Raw genomic sequence first — 14,224 nt, forward strand, 5'->3', positions numbered from 1 at the left:
TACACAGAATACATGGATTTTATAAATTAGTGCAGAAAAGATAGAGTGTTGCATACCATATACCTGTGCAGTGAATTGTGTCAAGGTCTTCAAAACAATTATCAGAAGATAAAAGTGCTATTAGAAATTATTTTGATTAAGATATGTTTCTTAAAGATGTTTAAATGTTTACAGAAGGGAAGGAAAGTTTTATTTTCTCCCCACACAACAAGGAAGCAGGAGATAGTAACTCCATTAATAACGACCCCTCTTTCATTGAGGGAATAGTGCTCACTTGACTGCACGGGTCCCTCAAGGATGTTTGGGACTGGGCGGTTTGGAGCAGACTGATGTAGTCTAGGAGTCCTTACATAATGCAGTTCCCTAGAGGAGACTCAAGAGATGCATGCATGCATTTGAAATTACATGTTCACTGAAGAAGAGGCCTCCTGGATATTCTGAACTGTTGCAACTTCCAACCCACCCTTTAACATTTTGAATTTACAATGGAGATGGAGAGATAAGGGGAGGGAAAGATCTTTTCTTCTGGATGTGAAAACAAGTGATCTGTACCATTTTTGGGAAGAGTATGGTCTGATCCAACTCAAAACAGGAATACATAAACATATCTCACTGTCAGCATGAAGATTTGCATGATGTGTAACAAACTTCAGGGGAGATATTGAAGATACTGAAACCATCTGCCAATGGTTTAACAGGAGAACACGGAACATTTAGTGTACAAACCTTCTCTTGGTGCTGCTTGCCTATAGTGGCTTCAGGAGGGAAGTAACTATATGCCAGCTAGGATATTGGCTGTGGACATCGATCCAGACACCTTTTAAAATCAAGAAACCACAACCCAAGGAAACCAAGATTTTTTTCCATAGGCACCAGCTGGAAAAATTGTCAAAAGGTAGTTGGGATGATGTATTATGAATTCTATCTAGATAAATATTCGAATGTGCAGAAATATATTTTAAAATGCACCAGTTTCTGCTTCAAACATTTTTTGTCAAATTTAATTTGGTCCAAGGTCTAGGTTAAGCCTGTACTCAGCTCCTCCTTTATTAAGATCATTAGTCTAACTTCTTAACAGCTAATCCCTTCTTATCACAGCCAGCAAAAACTGTTCACATGTCAGATTATTTTCTCCACCTACAAGCACATTAGGACAGTCGGCAACTCTTCTCCAAGACTGACTTACAAATTTTCCTGGGTAAAATCATACCTCTGTCCTTCAGTTTTAATGAACATCTCCACACTGCCAAGCTGTACTTTCAAAAAACATCTTTAATGCACTGATACTCATTTTAAACAGCCTTCTCCCACACAGTCCTCAGTCAAGAATGCCAGCACATCCCTGTCAGCATGGCAGCTTGCTGAACTGATGCTGTTTATAAAGAATCAGCCAAAATAAATAAACAAGAAGGGCAGGAGGGCCAGCACAGACAGAGGTATATGTGGTGGAGAGAAGGTGAAATGCCAAACCAACACTGCCATGGAAGAAAACACCAATAAAACAAAACCTCAGGTTTACTCTGATCTCCTTCTCTCCTTGCACCATTCAGCATTATCAGAGACTGGGTGGAAAACTGCATTGCACTATTTCCTACAGCAAATCAGCTCATGAAGAGCCTTCAAAGTAGCTGCCAAGACAGCTCATATTCAATGCCTTGAAGGAGCTGGGCTCATCTATCTTGAAGTACTCCCATTCCTCTTTTAATGACTCACACAGCTGTAAAGTGTCACAACGTCACAGAATCAGAGTGGGTAAGGTTGGGAGGGACCACAGTGGCTTCTCTGTTACAACCTCTCTGCTCAAGCAGGGTCATCTTGGAGCACATTGCACAGGATGGCATCAATTCTACTAAACCTAACTCCTTATGCAATCACAGAAATAGTTTACTTTTGACAATAGGTCATTTTCCATGCTAACTTTTTGAATCAGGGAGTCCAAACACCCTCCCTGAGCAGCTTGGGAAAGAGTGTTACTGCCTGGCATTTATCTCAGTACTGCAAGCATCCTATAATATTTACCTCAGTAACATCCTCTGTTGCTTTTATTCACATCTAGTGGATAGTCCTTTAAGTAATATACCTGCTGTATCTTTAAGTAAGGTGATCTGTATAGATGTCTGTTCCCTGGGATAGCTAGTTAGGCTAAGATTAGGGACATATGATGACACTTTCTGTGCCTTAGAAATAAATACATACTCAGGACATTTATTTTGCCATTGATCTGCTTCAAGGTCTTTAATAATTTTCCATAACTTTCCCATGTAAATCTATGACATTATCATGTTTTAAAAAAAAGAAAGTGGATTTTAAGAATGAATTATTACAGATGGTATCTCCTCAAATGCCTGAGTTTGTCCCTCAAGCACAAGCATTTCTTTCATTCCATCACTGCAGTCCTCTGCCCCCAGTAAGTGAAACAAACAAAAAATAAAGAAAAAGGCAAAGCTACAGAGTCTGAAGGCATGAGAAGATGCTAAGATATTGCAGACTTAAAACCTAGTAAATTTAACTACATAGAGCTTCAGTAATTTAATTTCTCCAGGGAAAAAAAAAAAAAAAAAACAAAAAAAACCCAAAAACCAGCAGAAGCATCTGATGTATCTTATATTTCTACAGGCATCAGGCCAGGAAACCACAGATACCTGTGCTTCCATCTCTGAAGCATAAGTATATAATTTAGACATGTAAGCCATTAACCAGCCCTGGCTCATCAGATTGCAAAGGTGTATTGCAGGCAGACACCCAAGTGATCTTGCCATGCCCCCACATTTCACAGGCTTGGGCACCTATGTGGAGAGCTTGTTAAGCCATATGTGTGCCTGAAGTTCAAGGCCTTTTTGATCTGGGTAAATAATGTCATTTAATTCAGTTATAGTGACTCTGTGCTTCCATTATCAGTCCTCATAAGCCACTAGCCTGCAGCTTCAAATATATTGGGAAAATAGTAGTAGGCTTTAAAAATCAATAGTACACTGGCAAAATTTTACTGTGAAACCAACCTGAAATAAATCTCCTGAATTTCCTAGAACAATAATAATACTTTTGAGGATTATCCTTGTACGATATTGCAGCACCTGACTCGTATAATAGCCCAGTTGCCCAAAAGATTGCACCATGGAATCACTCGAGGGTTCAGTGGCGCCTTAAAACAAACATTACCAACACTGAAAATTTGCACTGGGTAGCACTCAGTGCACCTCTGCATGTCTCGGGAAGGCACTCGTCAGTTCCTGAGGAACAGACTCCCCCCCACCCCCCCACCCATTAAAGCTCTCAAACCACATACTGAGGGTTCAATTTCATGAGAAACCACAGAGTTTCATTGCAAACCCTAAAGCCAAATAAATAAATCCTATGTTCTCCATTCAGTAGGACTAGCAGAAAAACTTTCCAAGAATGCCTGCATTGCACAGTGTAACCTCCCCAAGATGTAGTCTTTAAGCCCTGATATGTCCATGGCTCAAGGGTTAAAGTCCCAGGCCTGGCCCTCCTGATAGCCTACAGACCTCTCTCTTGTTAGGAGCAGCTTTCATCTAGACCATTCAATTGTTTAGCTAAGGCAGTTGCAAGCAGTGTCACTGTCAGTCATAAAGGCACAATCTCCATGTCTTACCATTCATATCAAATCCCAGTTCTCCACCTCAGAGTTCATCTGTCAGGTGATAAGCTGTCAAGTAACCATTCATGCACTTAAAGGAAAAAATAAACCAGCCAGGTTTCACACCAAGTGTGGCAAATGGCTAGATATTCACAGTAAGATAACTGCCTAGACAAAAAAAAATCTCAGTAAGAATCATGCTTAACTGACCAGAAAATACCACGCACAATAAGTGGTGACTGAAAAATGGAGTTTTTATAAATGTACATGTACTTTGTGCCTCCTCCCTCAGCTACTGAATTACTGACCCCCTGAGCCCTAATGCAGTATTCATGTACTGAAGGCAACACAACAGCAGCTGCAGACAGCAGTTCCTCTGCAGCACATACTAACACTATTCATTAGGTATCAGTGAGAGTTATTAGCAAAATACCACAAGGTTTTTAACATGCACCAACAGTTTCTGTATGTAAATGCAAGCAGCCTGTGGCACAAAGATGCTGCTGGATACAGAATGCCTGTGCCACTTTTCTTTATGGATCTAGATTCTGGACAATGTTCTCCACTAGGAACAATAATAGTTGGAAAGAGACATTTTTCGATCAGTAGGGCCAGTGAGTCATATTACATTCAAAATATTTGAAATAGCAGGAAAAAATGCCAAAAATACTTAGAAAGAAAACAGTACAAGCTAGCCAAAAAGTTAAATAATTTTTAACCCAATATTTTAACTGTTTCACTAGCATGCTGTCTTTCTTGAAATCACCTGAGCTACAGGAAGGCTAAAAGTAAGACACATGTCAGCTAAAAACAGTATTTAATTGCTCCATTAAACTCCACTGCCAAAACATAGATTCTAAAATCCCCACTCACATTTTGTCTAACCTCAGAAGAAACCAGGAATTTTCAATATTTAAATGCTCTAATTACTTACTATCAGAGGCAAGCCATGACCATAAGAACCTTGATCTCAGCAACAACGTGGAGTTTGAAAGACAACTAGGTATTTGCTGTCGGTCACTGAAATTCTCTGCTCGTTGTTCTTTTAGCACATTATGTCATTGCTCCTGCGATTTGGTTTTTCAGCTGATTCCCCCCTGGCTCAGCAAGGAGCCCTTCAGAAGTTTCCCTGCAGCCTCAAGCGGACAGGGGTGATGTGTGTTGTTGTTGCGTCTCACAGATCAGCCGAGCGCCGGCGCAGCTCCCTGGTAGTGAGTCTGCCGGGACTCGAGGTGTTCCCTGGAGACCTCCTGGTGTCAGACAGTGCCATGGACTACCTGCCCTACTCATCCTTCCTGCTCAGTGCAGGTCAGACACAGGGTGGGGTTTGGTCCTCCGAGCCCAGCAAAAGCGGGACTGGAACACGTGTGCATGTGGGATGGGAGGGAGGATGTATACAATGAGAATGTGAGGTGGTGCAGCCTCTGTGGGGGATCCTGTTACCCCACACCAAACTGACTTCATTGCCAGTTTTAAAATTCCTTTTTTTTTTTTTTTTTTCCCTGTTTTTTTTCTCTTGCATTTTACTGTTGAATGCAAAATTCAAGTAGACGATAAGGTAGGATCAGACACAGATCACATTGCTCCTAGAAGCAACCAGAGCCCAGGCCAGGATCTCCATCTGGAAGCAGTTGAGGTACAATTTTCTACCTCCACAGCTTCAAGCAGAGAGAAAATGGCCCACGCTGCCCTTTGCAGCAGTGTTCTGATCACAAGGGTAGCAAACCCAACTCACAGCTAGAGGTTTCTCACAAGACATTCCAAAGCTGAAATGCAGACCTGCAAGCAATTTCCACAAATAGCTGTTGTAGAATATAGTATGGTGTGATTGATGGAGATCCTAGCAGCCAGAGATCAAAAGTTTCTCAAAAAGCAAGTCAGCCAAGGTCACAACCAGCATTTCCATGACAGCAAGTAAGCCAGCCATTCCCAGAGTGGCTAAGAACACAAAGTTTTGACTGTGATTCCCTGTCACACACACCTGAAGATGGGTGCCACATAAAGAAAGCCTTTTCAAATTTCTTGCTGAACACAGTAGTTCCTCACAACTCACCAGTGCATTCCTAAATCTAGATCCCCAGCTTTCCCTGTGCCTCACCAAGGACCACAAATTACACTCTGCCTCACTGTGTCAGCCCCATGACAGATCTGAGGCTTAGGGCTTGCAGGATTATTTATTCACTGGATACCTCCATAATTCCAACTTATCATGATGAGAAGGCATAGACTAATTCCTGCTTTAAAACAACATCTTCAAAAATTGGCTTGAGGTATGATGGTTTTCCCAAGTAAAGAATCACATAGTGATAATAGCAAGCACACAGTGATCACCTGCAACAGGTAGGAGCATTCAGCACCATCCAAGATCCCACCACTGACAGTCATAATTCTTGCTGGGAAGAACCCAACAAGCTTAATGGGTTTTAAGTCTGGTGCACAAACTGCCTAAACTCAAGTATTAAATATGAGCCAAGTATAGCCTATAAATATAAAAAATAGTTTTCTTTTTTATCTACTTGTTTCCTTCCTGATAATATTTGTTTTACCCATCAGAGTCCAAAAAGTCAAGGTGGCCATTTGCCAAAAGAGGAGTCGTGAGTATTTTTTCCATTTTGTTTTTCCTTGCACTGACCTTGCCTTTTCCCACCACTAACCTGGGTAAAAATAGCTTCTTTACTTTCTTGCCCTTGGAGAAAGGCAGCCAGCAGGTGAGCTGAACTCAGAGGTGTCTCAGCCCTCCCTGGGACTGCTCGCACATTTACCTGCAATGAAGACTGGGTGGCTCCAGTGCAGCCATTGCATGTGATGCACATGGAAACACAGTCAGTGCCACTCCTTCTCTTCCCAGTGGGTGGTGGTGGGAGAGGTGTCCTTGGCAGCAGGAGGGCAGAGTGGGACAGGCAATGACAGCAGGGGCTCTCATTCAGGGGTGGCAGCAGTCCCGATGCATCTGCCTAGGCTAAGGTAGCGCAGGGTGGACAAGTCAGTTGCATTGTTGCTTTGACCATCGTGTGTCCTGTATTCCCTGCATGCCTTAGGGCTTTGGAGCCTGCGATGAACTCCCACTCACATGGAAGGGATCTAAGCTTTACCTACAAAAGCAGCATTCCAGGACACCTTCTTAGGCCTTTGCTGTCCTCATGGGGTGCCCTCCAGTGAAAGCACAACTCAGTGAATTCCTTGTTTTAACACAATTCCTTGTCTTTTCCCTTTATGAAAACTTTTACTTACTAAGGTATCTTAGTATTTTACTTACTAAGAATTTCCTTTCAGTGTACTGTTCAGCATTCAAAAAACAATTTGCAAGTGTCTTGACAACTTTTTATCCCTAAGCATGTAATTAAGAACAGTCCCTTCCCAGATTTTTTTGCATTCTATCAAAGGATAGTTTGTGCATACAGAACCAATGCAAGCACTCAGGTTTATATGAACAAGAACTCCCTCTTCATTTCATAGTAGTTTCATAGCATTTGAAGGAGCATGACCTAAACCTGAGGATTTTTAAATTCAACAAAATATTTAAAATCTGCAAAAGCATTTGATATTTAGACAAAAGTGATTTCTAAGACTATCAAATGCCATAAAATTTAATTCATGAAGATTCATTTGCTGGTACACTGCTTCAGTGCACATATATGTTAACTGCATTTTTTTTTCTGCCCCATTTGAATCTATCTTTCAAAATTAGGAGCTGAATTTAAACCCTAAGTTTCAAATATTATAACCAAACACATATTTCAAAATTGGCCTGAGTTCAGTGCCAAAAGTTCAGACAATAGAAATCATCCATGAAGTGGGAATATACTGTTCCAGAGAACAGATAAAACTTAGGCAAACAACTTATAAGTCTGTGCCCACAGCACTGAATTAAAGTTGATAAAGAAGGCTTAATTTTTTTACAAGGCCTGAATAAACAAAACAGAAGCAAAAGCAAATTTTTAATTCCATGGTCCTTCACACCAACTCCTGCTGTTCTTTTAAGTTTCTGAAAGCTAATTTTACAGACCCTACTCTGCAGATGACCAAGGGACCTTTTTCCATATGTAGCTCAAAAAACAATAAATAAATAAATAAATAAATAAACTCATAAATTTGTACACCTATGACAAGATTGCAACTATTAATCTTTTGTCCCCTATGGCTGACAGTGCTAAGGGAAGCAAAACATTTCATTTGTTCAGTCTTCCAAGAGTAGCCCATTGCCTGTTACCAATGTCTTACCCATCCAAACATGAGGCATTTACACACCCCACCCACAGCTACAAAAAACCTGCCAGCACTGCCTTGTCTCTGTGTAGAAGAGCCTGGGGATATAGAAAAATCACTCATTTAAGGGCAAACTCCTTAAGGATTAGGGCAAGAGGGGCAAACTTCATAACAGTCTTCAAAACGCTGTATGAATCAGGGGTGGTTTCTTGTCATTCAACAGGGCAAAGACAAACAGAAGCAAGCATCTGATCTGGAAAGTTGTCTTTCTACTGTTAAGATCATAGACCACTGCACAGATGAATTTTTCTGCTTTAAGGTATCAAAATACTCAGTATACTGTATCAAGGATACTTAAGGATGGAAGGAGGAATTCTGTGTTCTTTATAAGCTAACATTTTTCAGTTCATTAATCTGGATATGAGACCTTTCTGTCAAATTAATGCATAAGTATATGGTATACTTTTGTCAAAATGACAAATGGAGGGGCAAGTGGGAAACTGAGGGTCAGAGTAGGTTAGGAAGGGCCCTCAAAATCATCTGGATTTTGCTCTAGATCAGGGAGGTACCACCTTCAGAAGAAGGTCTCAAGGCAACCCTCTCAGCAGCACCTACAGGTGCTGGAAAAGCAGAGGAAAGAATCTACAGCATCAGAAAGATGCCAAATGGGACACAGCCACCCCACTGCTGTGTTCAGAGGCAGCCACATGCGGGTCAGTGGCTCCAGAAAAGCCACCAAAGCCTGTCTGCCAGACAAACAAGGCTCTGGCCCCTAGCCACCTAACACCATCCCCTCTCTGAAGCAAACCTTTTGCTTCTCGAGCAGGCTGTTACCTGCAGCTCCCCACACACAGTTGCTGAGGGCTCCTGTCAGTGCCTAATTTATATATGGACATCTGACTTTGGAGCAGGGCCATAATGTGATTGTGGCCACCACAATTTCCAAGTGACTATAAAGACCTAGGGTACCTTTGCTACCTTGATTTTATCATCCAGAAAATAAGAAGATATCGTCCACCCAAGAGCAGCACAACAGATCAAATTCCTCAGCATTTGCAAGCTGCCCACTAATTTTTGAGACGACATACCTAAATATAGACTATCACATCATGTTGCTTTCAAATTCAGTGCATTTATATTGTAAGTATTTTAGAGAAGAATGGTGGGGTTTTAAATAGTTTAAATAAATTTTTAAGCTTTCAGAAGAAAAATAGCTAATACTGCTAGATGAAATTTACAGAGTAAATAGGGCATAGTTCCTTTTCATAAGGTCTGAAACAGCTGATGCAACAATTTTTTCTTTCTTTCTTCAATCAATAGGGTAAATCTTGGCATGAATTTATAAATGAGCAACAGACTGAGCAGAAAGATGTCAACAGCCAGTTAGAAGTGAGAAAAGAAGCAGCAGTGTGGGAACTTTTCACAAGTGAATGCACTTACTTTCTGGATCATTTGCTGGTTCTCAAGATGGTAATGTCAGATTTCACTTTCCAAAAATTATGAAACATTATTTGTTCTGCTGTGATGGACACAAAACCTCCTGAAACCTCTCATTAGACGTCTGTGAGGGAACGACTTAAGCACCTGGCTTTTCCTCCCACCTTGCCTGCTTATCCTGTTTCCATAGCTCCCTTTTCTGTCTTTATGATGGTATCTCTTCTAAACATCATTTTTGAATGATGCAATCCAGTGCTTGGCAATTACCATCTGACTGCAGAGCCTTCCAGGATATTCAACTGATATTCCATTAGTCCTCTCACAAACACTGCGCTGAAGCCATGCTGCAACCAGTTATTTCTGCACTGGACTATTCCAATTGCTAGTGTGCAACATTGTATTTGTCATTTAACTTCATCTGGAGCTGTGGTTGGATTATCCTGACAGGAGCATGAAAACCTCAGAATTCACCAGACCTGTAGTTTTAATGCTACATGAAAACAATTGTCCTGAAAACAACTCCTCTCCCAAAAAACTCTGTATTATCTCCAATACAGTGAATTTTAAGAGCTTGAAATATGGACAGGAATATTACTAACTGTTACAAGAATGGCTGCACTATTTATATTCACCACACATCAAAAGTTAATGTATCCATTCAAAGGATGGAAGCTTCCACAAACATTTTCTTATAATGTTTGCCTTACTCAGCACAGACAATTCCCAATTTCTTATTAAGTCGAAGAAAAGAGATTTGTGAAACATTTTCCATGTTGCTGGAAAGTTATCATGGACAATACAAGAACTACTGCAAAGTAAAGGAAATAAATAGAGGAGTGGACTGAATTCCTCTTTGGTGGGGCAGAACAGGAAGGGACAAAAAACAGGGTAGCAGGGCCAGCTATTCAAGGTTCAAGGCAAGAGAAGAGCATCCTTCTTTCTATACACTTTGTTTAGAAACCTGCGAAGTTTGAAAAGTTTAAATAGTGGGAAGAATGATGATAACAGCAGGCATGCAGGCTCCTTGTGAGTCTGATGTAGGAACCCACAGACAAGCCTTAGCCAGCCCTGCGCGGCCCATGAATGATGAACTATTCAGTCCATGCCAGTTTCCCAAACTCTCCCACAAAAGAAAGAACCCATTGCATTTGGGTAACCAGTTTTAAAGATACCTGCTTACTTCCAAGTATAGAAATATTCCACTGATTTTAATGAATCTCCACAGGGAGCTTTAAGACCACAATAAATCCCCTTTAAGCTCTCAGGGCAACCAGGTCATGGAAACTAAAGAATTACACAAGGCTAAGCAAACACTCTCACTTGTTATTCACTCTTGGCACCTGGGTGACAGGTTTTTTTCATGATGCTTTATACACATAAACCAAAAAAAAAAATCTACTCAGTAACCTATGAATTTTAAGCCTTTTTCAGATTTAGGACAGATTCAGTACAGCTCAATCAGCTTAAAAATATAAAATCTTAAACAGCCAATAAACACACAGTTTTCACTGAATACAGGTTAATAAAACAATCCAAAGAGATGAAAAACCTCCACACGACTGCTACTTACCTTAATCCAAGAATATCTTTTTTCCTCATAGTAACTCTGCACAATTTAGATAGCAGCAGTTGCATGGGGTAGGAAGGAAAGCATTTAGAAAGGTCAGAGAAATCTGTAACTGTGACTCTGATGTTGCTGAGTCCTTCACGCAGGGATCTGCAGGGGGCTCGTTTGCCCCTCTTCTGCCCAAGGGCACAGCAGGGACACAGCTGCCTCCATGGTAACCACAGAGAAACCCCAGAGACATCACTCATACCCTCTTCTGCTCCAAACCCACTATTTAACCTTCAGGCAGATCAGGAAACTTTTCTCACAATGCCATCTTCTGCCCTCCATAAATCAAATAATCCTTTCATGAATTTCAGTAAAAATGTTATTTTCTGGGGGAAAAATTTTATTGAATTGGCACAAACAGTAACTAACATGGATTTGTTTTGGTTTTAAAGATATTTATGAACACTCTAAAATACCTCCAGAGTAATGAATTTCTCTTGGATGTGGATTTGTGGAGACTATTTGCAAACTTAGAGGAGTTAAACAAGGTGAGTAGAAAAAGAAAAAGTGTTACTCAGATCAGAAGCCAATCAGCTCAGTAAAAGAATACAACAAACCAAAAGCTTCTATTTAATTTCAATGCTCACGTTTGGAACTTTGTTCAAATAATCCACCTTTTCCTCTTTTCTATGTGGTATATCAGTGAGAGTCAAATACCACCAGTGCAAAACATCCATCCTCTTGTATCTCTAGCCAAAGATAGATGGCATTTTAAACACGGGGGAGAGCTCACTTGGCAGTTGTTCCTGAAGTAAACACAAGTTTGAGACTAATTCTCATAAGCAGTGACCTTTTAAAAGAGATGAAGAGAAACTAGCACCCAATACTTACACCAAGACAGAAAGCATGGCAAAATAACTACATAACAAGTCCCCTTTCACAAGCAGATGGGCACAAAGACTTTGCTGTCTATTATGCCACTCCAAAAGAGCAAGTTAAAACAAAATGCTGATCCCCTCTCTCCAGCTGAGGTTTCCCTTGGCATGTGTGTAAGGATCTCTCCCACAGAGACTGGATGCTCTGTGCTCATGTGCTACTTACTCTGCACTGTCCAGGGGAAGGGAGGCCACAAGGCTTGGCTGTGATGTGCTCCAGCTCTTTGCTGCTTTTGGCCAGTTGCTGGGAGACCATTTTCAGCTCCTGAAAGTTAAAAACCCCTAAGTCAAAAATAGCTTTTACATTACTTTGGAAACAAAACAATTTTTCCTAGCTTGAGGGCCCTTTTACAGGACACTCACCCTTCATTGGAAAGAGAGTTTTGGAAAGAACTCTGCAGCTGCCTTAATTGTAAAACTACTCACAATCATATCACATGCCCTAAACCAGCTGCTGGGTTCCATTTATTTCCCTTACTGTAATTCCCTCGCCTTAATACTGAATTTCTCCCTTCCTAGCCAAAACAAGAAAATTGGGAAAGGTCTTCAAAGCAGGGACAATTAGCCAGAACTCAAACACATGAGCAAGGCACTGCTGCTCAGTCACAAACCTCACACCTGGTGAGCTGCTGAATGACCAACCAGTAGGTTTGGAGATACAAGGAAAAAGATCTTTGGCCGACAGGTTTCACCTTTGGCTCATTGTGGATTAAGACTGTACATGCAGATAACTGCTGGAGTTCAGCAGATGTGTGGTTGTTGATTGCCTTGTTCTAGTTCAGAGAAGAGAGTCGGATATATCACTGTGTTTCAGTTAGCTTTGAGCTTGGCTGGAGCTTGATCATGTCTTGAGAGAATTATCTTAAAAAATTTCTTGCTTTAATTTCTAATTTTGTTGTCCTCATTGATGAGGATAATAAATGATCATCTGTTATGCATACTTTAAATGGAGATTAAATGTAGGAGAAAGAAGCTACTGTCAATGCCTTTGGTGCCTTTTTCATACATTTTATAGTATGCATATCCTCTTGACAGCAGGCTAAATCCATGAAAAAATGTATGCTGTAAAATTGTAAAGGTCAAAATTAAAGAATGAGCATCATCCTGTAAACATCCTTGCCCCCATAAATACACCAAACAAAGCAGTCTGCAGCTACTACACTCTGTAGCAGTGTCACAGCAGATTGATGTGCCCTTCTGGCCTAACATTTGGCCAACAACTCAGCCCAGTCATGAATTTGTATGAAAATAGTGTGAATAGGGAAATTTGTGTGTTCAGGATGAGAGTGTGGGCTTAGGAGCAGGCTTGCAGCCCCATCTGACTGATAAGGTAGGCATTTTGAATTCAGTATAAACATGGGGACTTATGGGGAATATGTGATTTTTTGTAGTATTTTATAGATACTTCCTTCACCTTCAATTGTATGAAACAAACTCAAACCATGAAAGATGGTGTCTTCCTTACAGACCATGAAGGCTTCCTTAACTGTCACAGCTCGGTCAGCGGCTACCCTAAGTTTAATGGACTAAGTAATCTTGTTTCAAAGCTTTTCTCATCAGGCATTATCACAACATAAGTGGGTATTTGTACAGATTTTTCTTAGCTTCTGACTAGTTAAAGCATTCTGGGCATAATTCTGAAGACAATTCTGGCAATGGTAGAGATAGCTATAGGCACCTATTACACTTGGAGCCTTTTGAGAGGCCAGGGATGGAAAATGAAGCTGCTTTAATCTTAACTTCAGATCACTCATGCTAATTTATCTTTTTTTTTTTTCCCTTACTTAGATAAGTCTCAGTTTTCTGAAAATGTTTTTTGAAACGGTGAAGAAGCACGTCAGTGAGTCAGACTCTCCAATGGATTTCAGCTCCGTACTCAGAACGGTAACATAATAAGAAGTATTCTTGCTTTTAACACAAGCAACAGACCATTTACCAGGGCACACAGGTGCTCCAGAGCAATCAGGTCAGTCAAGTTCATGCCATCTGTCACAGGCAGTTTGGTCTCAGCCTCAGGTTGCTCCTATCAAAAGGATGTTTTTATTTCTATTCAGTGGCATGTTTGAAGCAGTCATGGAAAGGTGCTCTGTATGTGGAATCAAGTGTGGAAAGGTTTTCCTTCCCTGGGGAACAGCAGCCCAGACTCCGAGGAGAATTTTCCACTGGCAGAGGCAAGCCTCCCACTCTGTGGAAGATGTTTCCCTGAAACCAGACCCCAGCCCCATCACTGCCTCCTTCCACTCCTTCACACCAATCCTCCTTTACTCCATAAACCCACAAGTGTTTGCAACTGCTTAATTAAGAGCTCATTGGAACTGAAATTACACTTTGGCCTGTGTCTGTTAAGCAAGAGAGAGCTGCAGCCACAGCTGTCCTGCCACTGCCAAGCCCTGCCTACCCTGCAACCCTCTTGGTCAGTCTGTGGGGTAAACAAGGCAGTTGTCTGAACAGCAGTCTGCAGGAGCTCTAATTCCTGCTCAACTTCCCAATGTA

The 14,224-nt window shown here is 41.0% G+C and overlaps 1 protein-coding gene across 1 annotated transcript in view; it reads left to right on the forward strand.

The window, feature by feature from the left end:
* PLEKHG7 (pleckstrin homology and RhoGEF domain containing G7) overlaps positions 1-14,224 on the forward strand; it is a 32,348-nt gene that overhangs the window by 2,427 nt on the left and 15,697 nt on the right. The window contains exons 3-8 of the mRNA XM_038155583.1: positions 4,779-4,906; positions 6,152-6,192; positions 8,028-8,123; positions 9,125-9,274; positions 11,249-11,344; positions 13,520-13,615. Of these exons, the coding sequence (XP_038011511.1) occupies positions 4,779-4,906; positions 6,152-6,192; positions 8,028-8,123; positions 9,125-9,274; positions 11,249-11,344; positions 13,520-13,615 (607 nt within the window). The remainder of the gene's footprint in view (positions 1-4,778; positions 4,907-6,151; positions 6,193-8,027; positions 8,124-9,124; positions 9,275-11,248; positions 11,345-13,519; positions 13,616-14,224) is intronic.

This window comes from Motacilla alba, chromosome 1A, assembly GCF_015832195.1.
Source record: "Motacilla alba alba isolate MOTALB_02 chromosome 1A, Motacilla_alba_V1.0_pri, whole genome shotgun sequence".
Lineage (NCBI taxonomy): Eukaryota > Metazoa > Chordata > Aves > Passeriformes > Motacillidae > Motacilla > Motacilla alba.